Genomic DNA, 25,324 nt, shown 5'->3' with positions numbered 1-25,324 from the left:
CAGAACAAAATGTCGCTGCCAACCTGCGTGTTATCTGGGAAAAACCTGCCAGAAAAGTGGGTGGCATCTGTGGGTGGATTCTTGGCGACCACTCTACCAGAACATGGAAATATGGTGAAAAATGGAATCCCGCGGACGGACGGCAGACGCACGAATGGGTGGAAATTGAACTTCGTTCTCGTGGACAAAGCGGCTTTTTTGCCCTGCTCCCCTTCCTGCTAAAAGAATGTGGGCAGCCGAATAACGCATGATGGTGACTGTTGCTGTCATGTTGCTGATTACCGAGAGGTGAGTGATTGGAAATGTCATTTCGGTGTGCTCTGCATGTTGGCAGGGCAGAGAAAAGCGAAAGTCAGACAGGACAATTGCACCGTGTAAGGTCAATCTTAATTCAAATGTTTTGTTCATCAATAATCATTTCTGGTGAAAATTAAGTTAAGACAGTTTATCAGTAGAATGTTTTTCGAGTAACAAAACTGTTGGAAGAAAAGAAAAGTTCGTTACACTCAGTATAAAGTTATTAGATAGCTTAGTTTCGTTCCAAATTTTTTAACGATAAATCTACATACTGGCATTCTTGAATTAAAATCGTTTGAATAAAAAATAACCAAATCTTCAACGTTCATTATCTCAGATGATAGTCGTAGGTACCTCAAAAGTTGTTGTTATTTTTGGGCTTTGCGATTTTCACAGTGTGGTGACATGGCACAAAAATTGTGGTTTTCGTCTCCTGCTTCCTCTTTTTTAATTTTGTAATCCTGATGTAGCGTTTTCCACCATCATCAACCAACCGGGGGAAAAGTATCAAGGAAGTATGTAGGGAGAACCAGGACACGGAAATCAAGTGAAACCTTGCGCATAGATTTAATGATTTTTTATTACGCAAATATTTTAGAAGGCAGCCTCTTGGTCTTTTGGATGGGCGAAATAATGTGGTGTAGTGTGGTGCGTTTTTTTTCGGGGTAAAGATACACGTGTGATTATGTGCATGTGCCTCGCCACTCGATGACTACGACACTAAACATGATTGAGCGTAACGATGATTAAGCAGAGGAAAGTTTGCAGCTGCAGGCTTCTTGTCACGTGATGGTAATTTTCGATTCGTCGTTTTTTATGCTTCCTTCGACTACGACAGGGCTGATTGTTTCCTTTTGGCGAGGCCGATACCTACAGATTGTCGTCCCTTCGTCGTGAGCCTATCGCTTGATGGGTTCTGCTGGCGATAATCAATTATGGATGCTGTTTTTTATTAATCATTTTCGGGCCGGCCGGTTTGATTGCGGTGTGGCATAAATGAAAATGAGATAATATTCGGCAATCTAAAAGTAGGGTAAGTGTGTTGTACCAGCAGGGATATTAGGTTATGATGAAGGTAAACAATTGTAAGAAAATCACTGGTTGTGATCATTCCAAATTCCGTGGTGGAAAAATACACAAAATGTATTCTCCTTACTTAATTGAATATAGAATTTTCATACGCATTATTAAATCTTAAAAATATAACGTAATCCTAAATGAAATCGCAGATCACCACCAACAATGTTCAGGAAATTTTGAAATCAGAACTGCTTTAATTAAAATCTTTAAAATAATGGGTGAATATATCTAAACATATGTTTTCCTCTTTTCAAAACCAATCGTTTCTTTGTTCAATGTTCAAAGGAATTAAAAGGAATTAATTTGCATTTTTTGCTTGAATAAAAAAAAGGAATTTGCAATACGCAAAATCGCCAGATATAATGCCATGACAAGTGCTGTTTGGGAATACTTTAAGTTGAAATGTGTAAAGTCTCTAACTTAAGTATCAGGCGAATCTTTTTGGAAATGATTTTGGTGAAAATATGGATTTGAATTCAAACTGCTTCGAAGGATGAGGATGGTGAATAAAAAGCTGTTTGAAAATGGTTAGTAAAAAAAATTTTCTTATGTTTTTTTATTTCTTCAGCTCTAAAAAATACACCATTCAAAGCTAATTGGGAGCTGAAAGCACTGCGTTAGGCAAAATTTTCGGCAAATACTCCAAAAATTGTCCCGATATTAAAAACAATATAACAAAACGGAATAAATTTACTGAATGGAATACAGCAAATTTAACGCACATATTATCAACATTCAGTTATTTATTGAACACGTTACAAAAATTGGATTTTAAAAGACCCATTGGGTTTAAATTCTTTGGTTTAATTTTGATAGAATTGAGCGGGACGATTCGAGTGAAGGAAAAGAAGGGAAATGTAAAGAAAACTAGGAAAAATAGAAACTGGACGCCAAATTGAACATGGTAAGACGAAGTTTACCGGGTCTGCTAGTGTATCTATAATATGACTTAGGAGTTCCATTAGCAAATTATACTAGACAGGTAGGTTAAAAACCAGATCCATACACTTGTCAGAAGTGTTTCCAGATCGTATCCTTCTACCCACACTCCAATACAAAATTGTTTGCTAGGATGCAGAGGTGACCTCGGTCCTAATGCACAAATTTATGTCTTTCGTCCCTTTCTCTATTTTCCTAACTATCTATTGACTACTAGGACGTGGCCGGCGCCGTTATTGATGTTCAAAGAGAGAGCATCAGTTTTGTTCATTGAGAATGTGCTGTCAATCCCAAACACCATTCTTTTGACCTTTGAACAAAATTGATGGCCTCGGTCAATCACGGAGTAGCAACCATTGGCGATGTGGAATTCGTTCTACTGAGCCACGCCTGCGGTCGTGGAATTCGAAATGAATTTTTTTCAAAATAAATAAGTCCAATAAATAAGAACTCTTAACATTAAGAAAAATAAGCGAAACTGTAAAGATATAATAATTATGATTGAAAAACTGTCGATATGGCATTTCGGGTTCTATGATTAAGGTGGATGTGAGTAGTCAATCAAGCTAAGCTAAGCTAAGCTATAGAATTTTCATACGCATTATTTAAAGATTGATTGTTTAATAAGAATTTGACGTTAGTCTTTCTGAAGAGGCTGTTGGTAAACCCGATTTTTATTTCAAAACCTGTGATTTCGAGCTTGTTGCAGATGCTCTCAGCTCAACCAATTGGGAATGTCTTGATGTGGCTACTAACGTGGAATCCACTGTTAAATTGATCTACTTGAAATGAAATTGTACACAGTTTGAAACAAAATGTCCGTTTGAAGCGCCCTTCAGACGTTCAAATCTATAAAACACTCTTGGTAGAACTCTGATCTTCGTCGTCTACGCAACCAACCTTGAAAACACGCAAATGTTTCAGTCGATTTCGCTCTGAAGACAGTAAACAGATAGAAGAGATAGAATTTGAAAGTTTAGGCGAACTGCTTTACCGTCAACATGTCTCACGTCTTCAATAAAACATGAAAAGATAACCTCTCATAATGATAAAAAAAAACCCCGTTGATTTAAGCTTTCAAAGTGTCACTTTCTACAGCTTGAACGAATCGGCTAATATGTTTGCGGAAACCTTAAAACGCTTTTACTTTCCACGTGGTATTGGCACCAGGCAATTATAAGATATTTAAAAGAAGACAAGGAGTTAAGAAAGAAAATAGAAACTGGAAAATCGATATTAAAACATAAAATATAACATCTCATTATCATCATTAAGGAGACCCCCTAAAGCATGGGTGGCCAAACCATGGCCCGCGGGCTGTCTTTTTGTGGCCCGCGAAGCTTTTTCCAGAATGACTACATTTAAATCCTAGTTCTTTAGATTTTGTACCATTTTGAGATGAAGTTTATCAAAATCTGTATCAATCATTAAAAAATTCGAAACAATAGTTGGAGAACATACCTGTATACTTTTTTAAATTTCAAATATTTAACACATGAACATACCTTCGAATAACCGATGTGTGTTGCGATGAATTTTCCATATTTGATTGCTTCTTACCATTATACCCGAAGTGATAAGAGCTCCTAATTTATAGTTGCCAGATTGCCTGGTTTTATCCGGGTTTTCCAAGAAATTTATTACAAAATTAGGGAAGAGTCCGGATTCCAATGAAAAGAAACCCGGATTTTATCAAGATTCGTTCACTTTATTTTTCAATTAAAACAAAACAAAAAAAAACAAATTGCGTCCTAAACAAAAATTTTCGAGCAAGTTTTATAAAAATAAACATTAAAGGTATTTTTGAAGGCTAGAAAACGATTCAAAACCTTCTGTTGAGTGTTGAGTTTTGATAAGTAAGTCCCGAAATTTGTCCGGATATTGCCCGGATTTTTGGTTGTCAATTCTGAAACCAATGCCCGGATTTTACCAGATTTTAAATAAAAAAGCCCGGATTATTCCGGCCCGGATACGTGCTGAAAAATTTTAGCAATCTTATCCTGAATGGATGCATGAACCAGTTTGAGTTTTGACTGGTTTTTAAAGGCTTCACGAAGAGAAAAATATGATATTTTCAAAAAAAAAAAAACCTTGGTAAAATTGAGTACGATGTTATACCGTATATCAAAAAAACATTTATTTACGAAATAATCAATTAATTTACCAATTTGTAGTATTTTAAGCGTTTTAGGGTGAAGAATTTACTTCATTTGTCAGCTTCCATTGAAACTAACGAAATTTTCACGGTAAATATCTTGAGAAAATAGATACATTTTTTGACAATTTTCAAAAGATGTGATTTTGACCCAATTTAAAATTTGCTCATTTTTACAGACGGTAGCATTTAACAGTTTTTGCAGCTTATTTATAATTTTTTCAATCCTATTTACACTAATACTATTATAAATGTTTTCCTTTGAAAATGATGTGCCATGTTATAATATCTATTGAAAATTACAAAGTTCTGTGTATTTCAAATAAAGTTTTTTTCGCGGAAAAATTTTAAATTAAATTCCTCCGAAAATATAAATTTTGAAATCTGCAAAATATCATGTGTTTTGATGTAGCCAAAATAAACTTATTTTGTAATCTTATGGAAAATTTAAGGAAGATTGTCATAAACCCGTCAGATTTTAAAATTGTCAAAGATTCTCAAAAGTTCGAAACCACTGAAAACCTTTGTTATTATTATTCTGTTAAAACGATTTTTTATTAAATTTTGTTAAAAATGTGCCGTCATGATCAAAATTTTATTTTTGATTACTTTTTTTTTAATTGTTTTTAAACCATGATTATTAACTTCTGCAAATTGTTGAAAAACAAGTTGAAATTATAAATTAGATCACCGCTCTCAAAAACTAAAATAAATAAAATGGTCCAGATCTCTTCTGTTTTTAACATCTTTTAGTTTTCAACCATCCCTTTTTTAAAGTATAACGCCATTTTTGCTAAGCAAGATATATTTCATGTCAAGCAAATATTGAGAGTCTCGGAGTTCAGTGAGAAGTTCCAATGATAAAGGAGTTAGTTCATCTTGAATATATTTGAAGATCTACCATTTATGGAGAAGAAGGTTCAATAGCTGTGAAATTGAGTTTTAAAAAATTGTAAGACTATCAACAAAATTTAATGTACTCTGAAATTCCCATTCTATCAGACATTTCTGCAACAAATGAACTGCCGTTGGAAGCATAATTGTCACATGTTACATTCTGAAATTTCCTACTTTTTTGTGTCTAGAGGACTTATTTCAAAATTTTTGTTTGCCGTTTTTTGATAGAAACATCAAGTTCACTCTAAAAAACATGTTTTTATTAAATAAAATCAAAATATTCATCGCTACGAGGCGGTTGACTCCAAAATACCTCACATATAAAAATGTAACATGTGACAATTATGTTTCCAGCGGCAGTAAACCCTACAGAAATTCGAAACTTAAATTCAAAACTTATATATTTGACATAACTATACCTATTGTAGAGAATATTGGAAGAATATAGGGCACATAGGAAATTTATGGCATACCCTGTATTGAATGAAAAGAGAACGCGTAATAAAAAAAAATGAGTGACCAATTAAAAAGCTCTCTGTGAAGTCAGGAGAGTGAGAGAGTCCGAGTAGAAGATATTTCGCGAAAGGAGAGTTTTAGTCAGTCTACAAAGTGAGCTTATAGTGAGATGTAGTTGAAGTGGTTTGGAAGTAGCGACCAAGAAAAGAAATCTTGATCCGTCGGAATAGGGAATGTCCGGTCAGTCACGACACCTATCTATATTCAATTTGGTCTGAATGAACACATACGCTATTATAGACTAAAAATGTTTCTAATTTAGTAATGAAGACTGGTCTGAGAAACGAGCTCTCAATTATTTTTCAAATTATTTATCAAATCAATCCATGTAAATAGAAACAGTAGAAACCTGAACCTGAAACCTGAAACCTGAAAACAAAAATTATTTTATTGTATCATCATTTTAAATAGTTATTCATTTATTCGCTCCGAACTTTAAAACAAAAAAAAGATGGTGGTGTAGCCCGCCAACCCATCTGATCTTCAAAATATGGCCCGAGTGTTGAAAATGTTGGCCATCCATGGCCTAAAGCATGGGTGGCCAAATCATGGCCCGCGGGCCACATGTGGCCCGCGAAGCTTATTTTGGAAAACCCTTGTTCTAAGAACTGAACGTTTTTTTTATTCTTCATATATAATTTGGATAAATATATCTGAAACAATACTAGCTAAATTCAAAACAGGGATCTGAATATTTCTTGGAACTGATATAAAGCAAAGGAATAAAAATAAAAGTGTATAAAAACTAATTTCGAAAGAACGCGCTTTTAAATTGTTGTGTTTGGCCATTTTCCATACATTTTTTGAACATTTGCAATTTTCTGACGAACGTAAAATTATCCAAATATAATTTAAAAAATCTGAAAAAAATCACCAGATATAATTTGAAACATCAATAATTATTTGGCATTATTGACTCAAAATCGTTAATTTTTACACTTATACCCCTTTGAGTTTGAGGGACCTTTACAAAAAAAATTACCGTCACGTAAAAAACGATTACAATTGCAATTTTTAAAATATCAAAATTGTATGCCATTTAACACATTATCCGTCAATTCCATCACACATTTTTCAATGTTTTCCGATTAAGTTTTGGTGGCTACATATTGTTGGTATGAAGAGCGTTCAAGCGGACTCTAGTTTTAATATTGAGGAGTTTGGATAGCCTCAGAAAGATAGTACATAAGACCCTTTCAATATTATTTAAATTAAAAAAAAATCACCGAATCATATAAACATCAACATTGAAATTATTCTTTCACGACAATTTCAACCATTCGTAACTTGAATTCTATTTCAAAACCATCGTTCACTTATAAAAATTTTTTTATAACTTTTGCAAAATATGTAACACATGGAAAGTTGGCTATGTAAATTTTTCCTATTTTTAATTTTTTGCTCAACTTTCCAGAAAAGGGTATATTTTTGTAATTAAACCGAATCCAAATATATTTTGAGAACGTGCTTTGTATTTGTGTACATCAATAATGAAAAACTAGACAGATTTTGCAGTTGGGTAGTAGAATTAAACTAGAACCGGTTTGGTACTGACAAATCTCTCAGAAGAACGACTTTAAAAAAAATACTTAAAGAAGGTGCAATGATAATAAAACAATCAAATTCGTATTCACCCTGTTTGAAGAAATCTTTCCTAATACACTTGTCAAATCGAGATGATAGAAAATTTGAGAATCATTCGATTGAGTTGATGTTACTTTGTGAAATTAATATTTTTGATATAATTATTCTTTTAAATTTCAAAAACTTGTGACCGTTACTTTGTTCAACAATTCAATTCTGCAGTTTTTCCTGTTTCTAAGAAGAACAGTGAAGCAGCAGTTCAACCCGGAGTAAAATAAAGAACAAGAACCAATAAAGAAAACTCTAGATACTAAGCGGACAAAACACGTGAAATACCTTTCAAATCAGACGCAACTGTTCAGGGGAAAGCTAATTTAATTTACAACAACATAGATTACGGAATAGAATACTTAATACATTTATTCGAACGAGAAGAACTATTTACATCAAGCAGATTTTTAATTAATGACTACATTCCGTGTTTCGTTTCTATTTTTATGAATGTATTCCGTTGTTGGTTACTATTTTTAGATTTACATAGTTGTTTCTATTTGTTCCTTTCTGTTTGCTTTCCCTAAGTTGTGCGGTTTTTCTTGTTTGAGAATAAGCTTTTAGTGGCGAAGCTTCTCAAATTGGGAAACTGTTTCCAAAACTGTGTGTGGTATTATTTGATCATGGGGCCAGATATTTGTTTAAATGCGCATTTTTCGGATTTGCTCTACTTACGGTACCGTTTTTGGCTCATGGCCGATGAAGCAGAGCGATCTGGCTCTTTGTCCGGGAAAACCTTACTGCTGTTGTTGTTGTTGTTGTTGTTGTTGTTGTTGTTGTTGTTGTTGTTGTTGTTGTTGTTGTTGTTGTTGTTGTTGTTGTTGTTGTTGTTGTTGTTGTTGTTGTTGTTGTTGTTGTTGTTGTTGTTGTTGTTGTTGTTGTTGTTGTTGTTGTTGTTGTTGTTGTTGTTGTTGTTGTTGTTGTTGTTGTTGTTGTTGTTGTTGTTGTTGTTGTTGTTGTTGTTGTTGTTGTTGTTGTTGTTGTTGTTGTTGTTGTTGTTGTTGTTGTTGTTGTTGTTGTTGTTGTTGTTGTTGTTGTTGTTGTTGTTGTTGTTGTTGTTGTTGTTGTTGTTGTTGTTGTTGTTGTTGTTGTTGTTGTTGTTGTTGTTGTTGTTGTTGTTGTTGTTGTTGTTGTTGTTGTTGTTGTTGTTGTTGTTGTTGTTGTTGTTGTTGTTGTTGTTGTTGTTGTTGTTGTTGTTGTTGTTGTTGTTGTTGTTGTTGTTGTTGTTGTTGTTGTTGTTGTTGTTGTTGTTGTTGTTGTTGTTGTTGTTGTTGTTGTTGTTGTTGTTGTTGTTGTTGTTGTTGTTGTTGTTGTTGTTGTTGTTGTTGTTGTTGTTGTTGTTGTTGTTGTTGTTGTTGTTGTTGTTGTTGTTGTTGTTGTTGTTGTTGTTGTTGTTGTTGTTGTTGTTGTTGTTGTTGTTGTTGTTGTTGTTGTTGTTGTTGTTGTTGTTGTTGTTGTTGTTGTTGTTGTTGTTGTTGTTGTTGTTGTTGTTGTTGTTGTTGTTGTTGTTGTTGTTGTTGTTGTTGTTGTTGTTGTTGTTGTTGTTGTTGTTGTTGTTGTTGTTGTTGTTGTTGTTGTTGTTGTTGTTGTTGTTGTTGTTGTTGTTGTTGTTGTTGTTGTTGTTGTTGTTGTTGTTGTTGTTGTTGTTGTTGTTGTTGTTGTTGTTGTTGTTGTTGTTGTTGTTGTTGTTGTTGTTGTTGTTGTTGTTGTTGTTGTTGTTGTTGTTGTTGTTGTTGTTGTTGTTGTTGTTGTTGTTGTTGTTGTTGTTGTTGTTGTTGTTGTTGTTGTTGTTGTTGTTGTTGTTGTTGTTGTTGTTGTTGTTGTTGTTGTTGTTGTTGTTGTTGTTGTTGTTGTTGTTGTTGTTGTTGTTGTTGTTGTTGTTGTTGTTGTTGTTGTTGTTGTTGTTGTTGTTGTTGTTGTTGTTGTTGTTGTTGTTGTTGTTGTTGTTGTTGTTGTTGTTGTTGTTGTTGTTGTTGTTGTTGTTGTTGTTGTTGTTGTTGTTGTTGTTGTTGTTGTTGTTGTTGTTGTTGTTGTTGTTGTTGTTGTTGTTGTTGTTGTTGTTGTTGTTGTTGTTGTTGTTGTTGTTGTTGTTGTTGTTGTTGTTGTTGTTGTTGTTGTTGTTGTTGTTGTTGTTGTTGTTGTTGTTGTTGTTGTTGTTGTTGTTGTTGTTGTTGTTGTTGTTGTTGTTGTTGTTGTTGTTGTTGTTGTTGTTGTTGTTGTTGTTGTTGTTGTTGTTGTTGTTGTTGTTGTTGTTGTTGTTGTTGTTGTTGTTGTTGTTGTTGTTGTTGTTGTTGTTGTTGTTGTTGTTGTTGTTGTTGTTGTTGTTGTTGTTGTTGTTGTTGTTGTTGTTGTTGTTGTTGTTGTTGTTGTTGTTGTTGTTGTTGTTGTTGTTGTTGTTGTTGTTGTTGTTGTTGTTGTTGTTGTTGTTGTTGTTGTTGTTGTTGTTGTTGTTGTTGTTGTTGTTGTTGTTGTTGTTGTTGTTGTTGTTGTTGTTGTTGTTGTTGTTGTTGTTGTTGTTGTTGTTGTTGTTGTTGTTGTTGTTGTTGTTGTTGTTGTTGTTGTTGTTGTTGTTGTTGTTGTTGTTGTTGTTGTTGTTGTTGTTGTTGTTGTTGTTGTTGTTGTTGTTGTTGTTGTTGTTGTTGTTGTTGTTGTTGTTGTTGTTGTTGTTGTTGTTGTTGTTGTTGTTGTTGTTGTTGTTGTTGTTGTTGTTGTTGTTGTTGTTGTTGTTGTTGTTGTTGTTGTTGTTGTTGTTGTTGTTGTTGTTGTTGTTGTTGTTGTTGTTGTTGTTGTTGTTGTTGTTGTTGTTGTTGTTGTTGTTGTTGTTGTTGTTGTTGTTGTTGTTGTTGTTGTTGTTGTTGTTGTTGTTGTTGTTGTTGTTGTTGTTGTTGTTGTTGTTGTTGTTGTTGTTGTTGTTGTTGTAGTTGTGGGACCTTACATGGTGATGGTGGGGATGATTCTTCGACGTATCAGGTGGCGATGCTGGTGGCGAATTTCAATTGGCCGGAAGGTTTGGCGAACCGGCTGACGGAAAACGTGTTGTAGCGTACGTTTCCGCTTCCGACGTGGCCTCGTCGGGCAAACCTTGAAGCCTCCCGTGGCTGGATGAATGAGGTTCCGGTTGGGTTTAGCAATCGCTAAAACAGTTGTGATGCTAGCCCCCTATTAAAGGGACGTCGAGTAATATTTCGACGTAAATTAACACACAGTTTACACACAGAATTCGATTGAATTTTTACCTTTTTATCGAATGTTTTTCGCACAACGGAGTCTAACACGCACAACACACTATCCTCCTAGCTCTTTAGTTTAGTAGCTCTAAATAGGAAAAAGGAACAATAACAATTACATTCAATTCTCAAGACACTTCACGTGGGCTTTTACTTTAGGACGTTATTCGCGAATCAAATACAAAAATGGAATCCTCGCTGTAACCTAAACCACGGTCTGGATCAAAGTGATCGAGCTTTGTTCCGTGGATCCTCAGTTAGGTCGCAAGTAGGAAAATCCTTTGACCTTTGGAGGGGAAATCCGATGACCTACGAATCCGGTCAACGAACTTTCAAACCTGAGTTCGTGTACTCCAGCTATGCTCTCGGCATGACATTGGGAATCTCCTTGTGTCTTCCACAACAAGCCATCTCCTCCTTTCATTACCGAACCTATTCGGATCTCTGAGAAGAATCTCGAGAGGTGACACTCGATCACTTGAGTCATGAAAGCGGATGTTGTATGCGAGAGCAGAATAAAAGTTGCATGAAATCTTGTACCAAAGATTGTATGGCATAGAACATATGACGGAAAGCATGTCGACTGATCGTTTAATTAGAACGGCACAATATTGATAAACAATAACAATAAATAATTAACGTGAACTTATCTAATTATATGTACAGAAATGTCTTATTTTCGATTTTAATTATTATTTATATATACAGAAATGTAACCACGTTACAATATATGACATTTTTGGCATGAATAAATCGAAGAGGATTTAAATTCCTTGACAACATACATAAGTTGGGAGGGGTAATTCATTTCGTAATGCATTATATTTCTCCTATTTTTCAAATGGAGCGAAATTTATAAAAATATACAAATAATAAAATTTACTTATTAAGATGAATCTTAACTCGATTTGACCGAGGCAAATGTTTTTTCCTTAGCGTTTTCAGAAATCTGTTGTTTTATTTTTTTGAATACTCCAGAGGTTTTTGTGGCCCGCCAGCCAATCTCATTTCTGAAATTTGGCCCGCCTGTTGAAAATGTTGGCCACCCATGCCCTAAAGTAAGTATTGCAGATTTTTTCCCTCATTTATTAAGAGAAATCAGGACCATTTTATTTTCAAAACGTGGTAAAATCAAAATCTGATCATATTATTTGGAATTTTTTTAAAGCAAAATCCGGAAAAATCTAGGTAGAACTCAGTGGTTATTTAAAAAAAATAAAGATGGAAGTGAGAAATGATACTACGAATTTCATTATTTAAAAATAAACTTGAAAAATCTTGAATTTCTTCCCACAATAACTAATACATCACCTTCTCAGATTGACTGAATAAAGAATATATTTTAAGAGTTCTCAGCAAATGATGCATAATGTTTTGAATTTGAAATATTTTCTCAAGAGTAAAAAAAACTGAAGGCTTTTTCGGTGACTGGAATTATTTTTTATTAGCTTTATCGAGATTTGAACAAATAAAAGTACCTATTTAAAAAACCTGAACACCCCTTATTTTGAAGGTGGGTGTGTGTAGAATGTTGCTCCTATTTTGATTTTGGAATTCACTCTTCAAAATGCCGTCCAAGGGAGAAGAACAGCGTATCAAAATTTTGCTCGCCTATTGCAAAAATCCGAGCCACTCGCACGCAAAGTTGGCAAAATCGCTATAAGTTGCCAAATCAACCGCTACAAATGTAATTAAAGTGTTTGGGGAACATTTGCCAACAGCCAGGAAGTCTGGATCGGGGGAGAATCGAAAACCGGAAGCCACTGAGACGACAAAGATAGTTGCCGGTAGTTTCAAGCGATATCCTAACCTATCTCTCCGAGATGCCGCAAATAAGCTGGGTGTATCGTCTACAACCGTGCATCGAGCCAAAAAACGAGCCGAACTATCGACTTACAAGAAGGTAGTGACTCCAAATCTTGATGATAAACAAAACACGACGGCCAAAGTGCGATCCCAGAGGCTGTACACGACGATGCTGACGAAGTTTGACTGCGTGGTAATGGACGACGAAACCTACGTCAAAGCCGACTACAAGCAGCTTCCGGAACATGAGTTTTATACGGCAAAAGGAAGGGGAAAGGTAGCAGATATTTTCAAGCACATGAAACTGTCAAAGTTCGCGAAGAAATATCTGGTTTGGCAAGCCATCTGTACCTGTGGCTTGAAAAGCAGCATTTTCATAGCTAGAAATCCTACGTGAAAGAGTGTTTGAATAAACGTCTGCTGCCTTTCCTGAAGAAACACGCTTGTTCCGTACTGTTTTGGCTGGATTTGGCATCTTGCCATTACGTTAAAAAGGCCATGGTGTGTTACGCCGCCAACAACGTGCAGGTGGTTCCCAAGAACAAGAACCCTTCCAACAGGCCAGAGCCGCCCAATTGAGAAATACTGGGCTATTGTCAAGCGGAACCTAAAGAAGACCATAAAAACTGCTAAGGACGAGCAGCAGTTCAAGGCAAATTGGCTTTCTGCGGCGAAGACGATGGACAAGGTGGCTGTACAAAATCTGATGGCAGGGGTTAAGTGTAAGGCCCAGCTATTCGGATTTGGAAAAGCGGAAGCCTAACTGAATATTTTTCCTGAATTTTATACTAACTAAACTTGAAAAAAAAATTTAATTCGATTTTTTAAATAAACGATTTCACCGATCTACACGCGTTTTCCCTTGACCAAATTTTGACCGTTTATTCATGTTCAGAGAATCACGCAATGATAGTAGCAACTCAACTAGGAGATCATTTTTATAAAAAAATAATTTGAGGATAATCTTTGGAAAATGATATGCTGGATTCAGGATATTTACTTAAGCAGAGGATCAAATTTAGGATAAATCAGTTGAAAATGTTTCAATTCGAATTTCAAATCAAAGACAGAAATTGGGATGGAAATTCAATAAAGAAGCTCAGTACTGCCAATTGGTCCAACTAAAGCAACTACAGTTTTTTTGCAGATTTTATTTCAAAAAAGGGAGGGGAAAGGGTTTAGAGTTTATAAACCAACGGAAATTTCATTATTGAAAAGTGAAAAATTATTAGGTAAAATACCCGGTAATATTATGAAATGTTTATTATACAGACTTTAAGTTTAATTAAGTAAACGTAAATATATTCTTAAATTGAACACTTATAATATTCCTGGCAAAAAATGTAAAAGTTTAACCCAAGAAACCATAAGCACTACCGACTTGTCAAAATGGTGTTCAACAATAGCTTCAGGAATTCTCTGTTCTCTCTTAGCACTGTGAGCCAGTTTTGTCGAAATCAGCTGCTTTTTTAGTGCAGTAACCATTACTTGGGAAGTTAACGTAAACAAAAATTAAAATTTTAGGTGATTATCTTCATTTTTTTCCTTAATTTTTTTTTTCGAATAATGACATCATTCGGTACACATTATTTTTATTTTGATTATGGGTTGAAAATTTTGAAATTAATTACCAAGATTGATGTTCTCAGCTCGCAAAATGCGGGAGAATTCCTCCACTGCTTATTCTAGGAGACCCCCTTAACTCATGGTAGAGAAAAACAATTCCAGATATTATATCACAGGAGCCCCTTTAGTTGTTATATTTCAGTTTTCATTCAAATTTTCTAGTTTTGATTTTTTTTAATAGATTTGTAGAAATTTAAGTAGTACGATTAGAGTAATGTCAAAACTTTTTATCCCTCGAGGAGCCAGAGCAATTGCCCCTTTTCCTCCCCCCTCCCCCCCCCCCCCTCTATCCGGCCTCCGCCCTTGAACAGAACCCTAAAAGGGTCGAGTTTCCATTTTTTGTCTTTAATTTTATGATTTCTGCTGACCGATATGAGTTAGGACAATTTTCTTTTCATTTGAATAGGGTGAGCTACCCCACTTTGGACCTAGAGCCTACTTTGGTTCTAAAATGCTAAAAATTGTAAATAATTCATGTCGCTGTCATGAATTATAGATACCCCTTTGCAAACAATTAACTCTTTTTTATCATCATCCCATCATACCGTTATTTGCCATGAAAAGTTATTCTGATAACATTTTCAACCTTTTTAAAAATGTACTTAGCTCAATTAGCGGAGGACATTTTGAGAAATCTAAGTGAATAAGCAAAGATCTAATTTTTCAACTGCTGTTTAGAAAAGTACAACCACTATTGCTGTAAAGAATATGGACTTTACTACCTTTCTTTCGTAAAGTAAACATTCTTTCTAAGGCTATTTTTAGAAACTCTAAGTATTTTTTTAAAATTTTCAAATCTGAATTTTTGTTTAGATTTGCATGTTCAATTAAGAATAACTAAAAACAACTATTACAAATTTCAAAAATTTGATAATTTATCTTTCGTTTGAATTGTCCGTGTTAAATCAAACTGTTCACATATCAATATGTTATCTTTTGCCATAACTGCCTTTATTGAAATTGCCGCAATCGTTCTTCTAGATGATTTACAAATTTGACGTTACTAGATCCTAGCCAGCTTCCGACCATATTGGAAGAATTGTCGTCGAGCTGATCTTGATGGCGTCCTGTTGGGAGACGCTCATCTTTACTCATTCCTTGGCACTACTTGTACAGGGAACAAGACGCCTATCTTTGCAGGATGAACTTTCGAGGGACATCTTCTTGGTGACCCGGGGGAAACTCCGAACGACAGCGCAATACTTATTACATAGAATGAAGTATGTCACCGAGAAACATTGCTCCCTTCGCCTGGCAGCCTGGGCAATATGATATTAAAAAAATCGTCCTGCTTCCTTCATTCATCCCCCCTTTCCTGGATTCTTCTTCCTAGGGATGTCGCTGTGGAAAATATAACGGCGTTCCACGACCTTCGTCCTGTTTCTCCGGTTTGATTAGTTTTCTCCGGGTTCTGACGTTTTTCCAGTTTGCTCGTGAAGAATGTTCACAATCACGCGTAAATACGAGATCCTGCGGTGCGACAGAGTGGCAGATGAATTCACCGGGCTCCGTGCATTTTTAAAAGGGCCTAGGAGAGTTTTCCATTCACTTACTCCTGAAAATGTGCGATAGATTCATTTTATACTCCCAGATGAAAAACGATCTCGTTTAACTTTCGTTCCAATATCGTTGGGGTTGAGTCGAGCGAATGCTGGCTGGCCTACGAGATGAGATGGGCCGGATCAAAAACCGCGCAGTATGGGAGAGGTATAAACTGCAGAAGCTGGATGTCCTGCTGGGTTTCAGATCAAGAACATCATCCGGAACGGTTTTCATAAGCCATACAAGTATCCTGTAACATACCGGTGGCTGCTGTTGGATCGGCATTTGACACATTAGGTACACACACTCCACGGAAACAAATAAAAAAAACAACAGAACAGAAGCTCTCGAAGACTTGTTCTAGGAACAACTCCAAAAGGGTGTCGTGTGTTTTATTTGTGGCACACTGTGGTGATTCACAGTTTATTTGTCATGGATACAAGGACTCCGAGGTAATTTTTTGAAGATGGTTCGCTTATCTAGAAGTAGGGAGGAGGTTAGTAAAAATTTGATGACTATTTGTTTCGCCAGTGATTCAGGGATAACGGATCAGTGACACCTGATGATATTTTATATGCAGAGATTTGTTGAGCATTTGGAAAGACGTAGGAAAAGGATCTTAGGATGCAGGATGTTTGATAGTCAGTTGGTATGGGCCACTCTTTTATGCAACTTATGTGCCAACATGTGTTCGAAGAAACAAGAATTTGTGAAAATGTTTGACCGTGTTAATATGTTTCTTAAAAAAATTGTCCGAACTTTTCATTTGTATTTCTTTCAATGAACTCTGCACGCCATTTGTACATTTGTTTCACCATGGCTTTAGAAACCTTCCCCTCATGAGGTTCCAAAAAGCCAAGCGAAATGTTCTTCTCTGAACTCAAGATTTTAAGTTTTTAATCAAATTTAGATAAACGACTAAAATCATTCCAGTGTAATAATCTCGACTCAGAATTAAAGCCAAAACCTCGGAATCTTATTCCAGGTCCACAATTCTACTTTAAAAAAAAATGTCTCACATGTTGATAGAAATTGAGTCCCGAATATCGAATTAGAATAAGATAAGACTTAGCTTGCCGAATTGCCCAGATGTTGCCGATTTTGTACATTTGTTAACATAATCGAACCAAAATATAAATTCATTCATTAGAAGTATAACTACGTATTTAGCGTCCCAGTTTTTGAGCAAATTTCATCAAAATTTACCTAAAAGATTTTTTAGACACTTAAAATACGATTTAAAATTGATTGATATGTTTTGATATAAAAATAAAATGATTCTAAGTAAATAATTTTGAAATTGCAGGATGTTGGGGAAATTCCTGATTTGTTTATAAACATCAAAATTGGATGTCTGTGATCTGATTTCGGAATCGTTATTCAGTTTTTTTTGTAATTAAAATCTAGTTTGGATCATCGTTGGGAAAAGAAACCTGATTTGAATTTTGGTTTTATATTTCAAACCTCAACTACAGTACCGTTCATAATTGTATAGAAATTGGAAGCCAGCACACTGTCACTTTGACTTTGAACTTCCATAACTTTTGACTCCTATGATATTTTTTGATCAAATTTTTTGCGTTAGATAGATCAATTATCTCACTATTATATCACAAAATTTGAGCTTTCTGGAGTGTGTGTGGCCTGAGAAACAGTAAATCTACGAAAATAGGACTTTTTGGACTTTTCTCATTCAAACTGCAATATCTCTGAAATCTCATGTCTGAAGTTTTCGAAAAGTTCTATTGATGAAATCAAAAGTTACGCGAGGTGCAATATTTCAGGCATGGATCTATAAATGCGATTTCTATAGAATTTTGGACGAATGCTTCCATAGGAAAATCATATTCTCTGTTTAACAACCAATTAATCTATTTCAACCGAAAAATCACAACAATATCGCGAGATTCTGATTTCAAAACACAAATAGATCATTTATTTCATTTTTCCATTCCTTCATTGCTTTTGCCAGACATTTTTTGTCTGATTGGTGGAGGAAACGATATTGTTCGTCCAAAATTCTATAGAAATCGCATTTCAAGGTTCATGCCTGAAATATTGCATCTCGCTTAACTTTTGATTTCATCAATAGAACTTTTCGAAAACTTCAGCCATACTAGCTTCATATTTAAACGATCACTGTGCATAATTTCAATAAAAAATGTAGCGTAGGTTCAGAGATATTGCAGTTAGAATGAGAAAAGTCCAAAAATTCCGATTTTCGTATATTTACTGTTTCTCAGGCCACACAAACTCCAGAAAGCTCAAATTTTGTGATATAATAGTGAGATAATTGATCTATCTAACGCAAAAAATTTGATCAAAAAATATCATAGGAGTCAAAAGTTATGGAAGTTCAAAGTCGAAGTGACAGTGCGCTGGCTTCCAATTTCTATACAATTTTGAACGGTACTTTATATGCATTTTCCATATTCGAAACTCATAATTTCGGAATGTGACAAAAAAATCACAACTTTAACAACATTTCAACTTTTAATTCTTTTGCAGGATTCGAATTTAAGAAAGTTCCATAGTTGTGACCCAGAATTGAAAAATTCGAAACAGTTTCATACTAATGAAACTGATACAAATTTTGATTGTTGGTTCAAATAAAAAAATCAGATTCAGGTTCAACTCGAAGTTAAGTTATATAATCAAGATAAACATATCAATGTGATAATTTGATCAAGGATTCGATTCAAAATTTAAATTGGAGTTTGGGAACATAAACAAGCAGAAATCATAAATATAAAATACAATTTGGATTTATTTAAAAGATTTCGTTCTTTGAAAAATAAAAATTTTATTTTTTAATATTCTCTTCTCAGGATTCTAATTATAAAATAAATTATTTCTGAATTTAAATACATTTTATTTCACAGAGAGGAGAAAAGTGTATAAATCGCGAAGAAATTCAATATTTCTCTCCTACACGAAACAAATCTATGAAAAAGTACTTTTGTATAGTAAAAATGTCTGGAGAATCGATTGGACATAGTTTCAAACGCCGCACGAGCTAACGAACGGAGTTATAGTGCCCTTTTAACCCCTAATTCCCTTATATTTTGTAAAAAATCCAGAAAAAAAAACTAATTTAGACTTGCAAATTTTGAACAAAATTAGACCTTTCTTGTGCAATTTTTCTAAAGAATCAAACGAAGGCTGTTTAAGCCACCACACGCTTCATAAAATGGAGTTATGGCTGTTTTACCCTCAAATCCCCTACATTTTTTCAATTATTTCAGAAAAAAGCATGTTCCGACTTGATAATTTTATTATTTATTATTATTAATTGTTCACCGCGAACACGATAACTCAATATCACACAGACTGATTTTCTCTTAATCAACGCTTAAAACTATCCTTACTTATATTAAAGTCGAAACATGAAAACACTTGGTTAAAAAGCTTACAAGAAATATCAAAGGGGTTATAAAATTCATTTCGTCCGTCATTCATCATCCTTAATGGTTCGTAATTGCGCAAAGCGCGGGAAGGGACATGGAACGGTATCATTTCGATCAGGTTGGTACTGTCGATGTTTCCAGATAAAATATCAAAGATGAATACACGCCGGAGGAGTAATACACGAGATCCGATTGGTTCGATTTTCAGGATTCCGCATAGATCGTCGTAAGGCGGAAGCCTTTGTGGTTCGTTTCAGGGTAAGTTCGGCAGTGCATATCGCAGGAAACGTTTCTGGACAGATTCTAGCAGCTTCATACCGCCTATGGATGAAGGTGCCCAAATTTGGATATTATACTCCAAAACAGAACGGACCAGTGAATAGTAAAGTACCTTTAGAGTGGTGGTATCACTGAATCCTTTTGTGTGGCGTACGATGAATCCTAGCACTGTTTTAGCTTGAGCCACAGTCGAAGCTAGGTGATCCTTAAACGTGAGCGATTTGTTCAGAATCACGCCAAGATCCCTTATAGATTCAACCTTCTCAAGTACAAAATCACCCGCTAGGTAACTATGCGTTATCTCTGTTCTGCTCCTCGAGAAAGTCAAGATTTTACATTTTCCTAGATTCATCTCCATTGCATTCACTCTGCACCAAATCATAAGTTTATCGAGGTCTTGTTGAAGTGAAACACAGTCTTCATAATCTGTGATGGTGCGATACAACTTTAAATCGTCGGCGTAGAATATTATTTCCGAATTGATCAGAACGCAAAGGTCGCATACAGAGATTAAATAGCAGTGGGCCCAAGTGGCTTCCTTGGGAACTCCAGAAGGAACAGCAAAAGTTGTGGATTTGATGTAACCCTGTCTGACGAATGCGGTTCTGTCTTGAAGGTATGACTCTAGCCACATGATCAGCCATTTGGGGAACCGGTAGTGTCAAGCTTATCAATAAGTAGTCAACCAATTGGGACGTTTCTTGTGTTTTTTTTTTTTCTTTTTTTTTTTTTTTTGTTTCGATTATAGTCGTTATACCATCTTTATGGCATTCGCGACTTTATCAACGTTGCAGTTGGCGGATCGTTATTGAAAAACTTATCCGGTACAACTGTGTTCGATGTTTACTCTTGGGCTCGAACTCGCGGACATCGGCTCAGGAAACAACAGACTTGCCAACTGAGCTATATCACAAGCCTCGACGTTTCTTGTGTGATTTTTTTCAAGTAATCGAATTGAGGCTGTTTGGGCCATCGCAGGCTTCGGAAAATGGAGTTGTGGCTGTTTTACCACCAATTCCCTTATTTTTGTCAAAAAGTTAAGAAAACGCATGTTCGAACTCAAAGCCCCTACAATTTTCAATTATTTCTGAAAAAAAGCATGTTCCGACTTGAAAATTTTGAACAAAATGGGACGTATCTTGTGTGATTTTTTCGAGGAATCAAACAAAGCCTATTTGAGTCACCGCACGCATTGGGAACAGGAGCTATGGCTGTTGACCCTCTATTTTTAAATTTTTCAAATAGTTCAGAAAATTCATGTTCGGACTTGAACATTTTGAACGAAATAAATCTTATCTTATGCTTTTTTTCCGAAGAATCCAATGAAGACTGTTTGAGACACCGCACGTTTTTTAAAATGGACTTATGGCTATTTTTACCCTCAGGTCCCCTACACTGTTCTATTATTTCTGAAAAAAAGCATGTTCGAACTTGAAAATTTTGAGCAAAATTGGACGTATCCAATGTGATTTTTCCAAGGAACCCAACAAAGCCTATTTGAGGGACCTCACGGATTGGAAACTAGAACTATGGCTGTTTTGCCCTCAATTTTCCAAAATAAGTGAAAAATGTTGGAATTTTTAATCGAAATAACAGGAACAGAAAATGAATTTTATATGAATCGCAAACATAATCTCATACTTTCATTTCTAAATATTTTGCCGTTGAAAGGAATAAGCTTATTATTTGCTTATTTAACCCTTTTATGCATTACTTTTTAAATGAGAATATAAGTTATTGATTCAGTGAAATGATAACATTTTAATTCGAATAACACAACATTTACATAAACAGGTTTGAAGTCATTATTTTTAGTATTATAAAAGTTATGGCGGTTCAAAGTTGAAAAATAATTTTTGAAACGCTTAGTTAATTTCAATAAGATTTTGCAAATTTCTTCCAATCCTTGATTATGGGGTGCAGGAAAGTGTTTGTGATCGATTGAGAATAAACATTTTTTTGGAATTTACAAATCTGAAGAAAAAAAAAACTACATTTTTCAAAAAAAAAAATTAATAAATTTGATTTTTGCAATTTTTTCGCATACTTTGTTAAATATCTCACACACACATTAAAATATCGAGATTAAAATACCATAAGCTAATACCTTCTAATCTCTAGAACATTTTTTGTGAATATTTAACTCAAAAATATCCATGTGTTTCCGAGATATTTGGATTTTGATTTGTGTTGTTATAAAACAACACTATGCATTAAAGGGTTAAGAGAAGAGGATTCAAAAAGTTCTTCTCTAAAATGAACCCTTGAAAATTCATTATTTATTATTTTAATCTTCATACAAAATTGCATTTCGAGGACATAATTTTGAAAGATACGATTTAAAATAAATACCTAACCATTGCACTATGAGGTTTGAGGCGGCAAAAAGTCAAAAACTGAACTTTATCGGATCGCTTTTTTATTTTTACTTGTTAATAACTTAATATTTGACTAAGATATTCCCAGTTTTTCAACTCATTATCTTGAAAACTGAACGCATCACAGACATCAGACTTTAAAAAATTGAAAAATTTTTATGATGAAGAAAAAAATTAAAATCACATATAATTCTATGGAAAACATTTTTTCCTAAATTTAAAGTACACCATATGAAAGCTTATATTAAAAGCTATCATTTTAACCATTCAAAATTTTTACACACTAAATTGATCTATGATAAAAATGAGTAAATAATGATTTTTTTCAAAAGTCAATCCCCGCACTTCCCCGTACTCTTTTCACTATCAAGATCTAATTTGAAGTCCTAAGAATACAATGAAAGATATTTCAGGCACCTTAAAGCACCTTTTTTTTTTAGTTATTGTCACATAAAGCTGAAAATATCATGCAAATGGGTAATTTTTTACCCATTAATGTGTATAAATTCAACAAAGTTGATGTTGGTTTGTCAAAAAAAAGGTTTCTCATGATTGATCAATCATTTCACACATTTGTCTCTTGAGTCTCATGAAACATCTGATGATATTTATCATTCAATGATCAATTAGTGCAAAACCCGGTTTACAAAAGAAATAAAAAGTAGGGTTAAAAATAACACCAAGCATCCTACTTTAAAAGTTTTTTATACTGTTATCTTATTTTAATCGCCGCTGGGATATATTCTTATTTAATTTTTGGCATTTTGGCGAGTTGTGAAAATTCAAGGTAGAATATTTAGAAAGAACATGAAAGTATTATAGGTGGAAAGATCAAAGCTAGAGCGCTTTGGGTAGAAGAAATTGAATAGTTGGTGAAAATGTGAGCAGGGCTTTTGTTTTGTGAACAGCTTTTGAACTACTTGCGTGATTCTTTGCCACGCGCCGTTTCAATGTTGATAGGAAGCGATAAAGAAACCCATCGCATTCCTACCCACATTGAAACACGGACGGGTCGAACACATGAGATTGTGTCCGACCGGGCAAAAAATCACCCAAGCAGCGCTCACATGTGCTGTTCTATTGCTAAGCCAATTCTATCGATGCGTGCTACTTTTTTAGGTACATCGGATGGTTGCTACTTTTTGTTTCGCATATTATCCATCCGATGCCTTACTTTTTTGCCGAATGCATCGTGATGAATTGTGTTGTAATTTTTGTTATCCCATTTCCCCCCTTCTTTAGCCAAGTGATTCTGTTATCTTATTTTAATCGCCGCCGGGATATATTCACGCATCGTAGCACGCATCGATAGAATTGACTTAGCAATAGAACAGCACATGTGAGCGCTGCTTGGGTGATTTTTTGCCCGGTCGGACACAATCTCATGTGTTCGACCCGTCCGTGTTTCAATGTGGGTAGGAATGCGATGGGTTTCTTCATCGCTTCCTATCAACATTGAAACGGCGCGCCGCAAAGAATCACGCAAGTAGTTCAAAAGCTGTTCACAAAACAAAAGCCCTGCTCACATTTTCACCAACTATTCAATTTCTTCTACCCAAAGCGCTCTAGCTTTGATCTTTCCACCTACCTAATACTTTCATGTTCTTTCTAAATATTCTACCTTGAATTTTCACAACTCGCCGAAATGCCAAAAATTAAATAAGAAGTTTTTTATACATAATTTTTGTATGAACTTATTTTAAGTTAGTTAAAATAGTAATTTTCATAAAATAATTTTCAAAAATTACAAAATAGTCCAAAACACCTAATCATACTTGTTGCCGCCTCATTGTATGGAACTGCCCCATAGTGCATTATAGTAAAATAGGTCAAATAAGTCAAATAAGTCAAAGCTGAATAATTATACAGAACCTCAGCTTTATTTTATACTCTTCAAGTATGACTTGAAAAATTGTCATCAAATACCCCCCCTTAGTACTTTTGGCTAAATATGATTTATCGTGTTTTACATTACACTCCACAGCGGTCAAGATAAGTCAAAATCGGTGGATTTTTGACAGACCATTTCTTCTACAAAGTTCCATAACCTTCCAAAGCTGTTCGCAAAATATGCGTTTCAGGGAAATTTGACTTGTAAATTGTTGTTATTCCCGTGGCCGCAAATGTTGACAATTTTTATGATATTGGTTTCATTGTGTAGGTTATTTATTCTAGTTTCTAAATATTTTAAAACGAAGTTAATTTGTTCTACTAGGTTGTCTGTAGTTGGTTCCGAATGAAAAAAGTCCCAAAAAAAACAATTTTATTTTCAAATTGTTTATAATTTCCTGCAACTTTGCATTGTTTGGACGCTTTTTTGATTTCTGGAATTATTAAGAATGCATCTATCCCGACGATGTATAAATATGAGGGAGTCCAATGAAAATTTTGACCGCTATTCCGGATCTTCCGCCAGAAAAAAAAATCTAACTCAAAACAAAGACATCTTATTTTGTTTTTGCATCGCTGTAACTCATTTCGAAATGAACCGATTTTCCAAACTCAAATTATAGTTATTTTTCGTTAATTTGAGTAACATTTTTACAGAACATATTTGGTCTCTCAAAAATCTCAGTTCCTCAGTGTATTGAAAAGATGGTTAAGATGCTTTGAATCTGCGCTTCGGGTCATATTAACCCGAACGGCTTTGGAGGTTTTATATAACAAGCGCTTTATAAAAAAGGAAATTATTAGGACTTGTCAATACTCTGGAGATTTCTGATACTAATTTCTTACGGCGAATAGATAAAGCAATGAAATGTTCTACAGTTCTACAAAGCTTTTTATTGAATCTTTTGAAAAAACTTTGCTGAAAATATCAAAGTCGTGTAATGAAATGGTAGTAGGGCGTGTCTAAAATTCGGGTTCGGAAAAGATGTCATTCACATTTTACGATATTGTCGTGAAACACAAGAGAAAGATACGGTAATTTTAGAAATTTGACATACAAAATTGTTAAGGAAAGCCTATTGATTAGAGATTTATTATGAATAGCTTTTAAAAAACTAAATTTTTATTTTAAATATATCTTTATTCGTACCAATTCATCATTACATTTATATTATATTATTACATTAAATTAGGTTATTTTATTTATTTACATAGTATTCCGTCTCACGACATAATTTGACGAACATAATTCCTAAAATTCACTCGGTCCATGCGTTATTCAATTTCTCGGGCACCCCACGTTCGCCAGATCACGCTCCACTTGGTCTAACCACCTCGCTCGTTGCGCCCCCGCTCGTTTTGTTCCTACCGGATAAATTAGGTGTTCAGTTCAATAATGAACTGTCCAGAGCCCTATAGTTTACTAACCACTAAAATTTATTTATTCGACTTAAATTTGCTGAGCACAATCAAGTATTTTTTGTAGGAGAACATCCTGTAATATCAAAAATACTTTAAACTTACAACTAAAAACTAAAACTATCCCAAAATTAAACTAATTTTAGAGAGAGCGAATCTCTGCGATGGTAAAAAACTTAGGATGATTATTCATTCGGGCGAAACTTCGAAACTATTCCAAGGAGCCCTCAA

At 34.6% G+C, this 25,324-nt stretch overlaps 1 protein-coding gene across 1 annotated transcript; it reads right to left on the bottom strand.

Moving 5' to 3' along the window:
• Positions 1–8,256: 8,256 nt before the first annotated feature.
• On the bottom strand, positions 8,257–11,170 carry LOC129742255 (uncharacterized). Its single transcript, XM_055734130.1, has 2 exons — positions 11,060–11,170; positions 8,257–10,449 (listed from the first exon to the last, which is right to left on the bottom strand). Exons 1-2 carry the CDS (start codon positions 11,168–11,170, stop codon positions 8,257–8,259), a joined length of 2,304 nt encoding a protein of 767 aa, XP_055590105.1.
• Between the last annotated feature and the right edge of the window lie 14,154 nt (positions 11,171–25,324).

This window comes from Uranotaenia lowii, chromosome 2, assembly GCF_029784155.1.
Source record: "Uranotaenia lowii strain MFRU-FL chromosome 2, ASM2978415v1, whole genome shotgun sequence".
Lineage (NCBI taxonomy): Eukaryota > Metazoa > Arthropoda > Insecta > Diptera > Culicidae > Uranotaenia > Uranotaenia lowii.
Note: the sequence above shows the minus strand (reverse complement) of the source record. Positions and strands in the feature narration are given on the sequence as shown.

What these genes read in the sequence shown, in the direction of transcription:
- LOC129742255 (XM_055734130.1), bottom strand. Translation starts at nt 11,170, where the DNA reads ATGAAAGGAGGAGATGGCTTGTTGTGGAAGACACAAGGAGATTCCCAA. An exon ending in AAAGTTCGTTGACCGGATTC is followed by an intron (nt 10,450 to 11,059) that starts GTAGGTCATCGG and finishes TCACCATGTAAG; the next exon opens with GTCCCACAACTACAACAACA.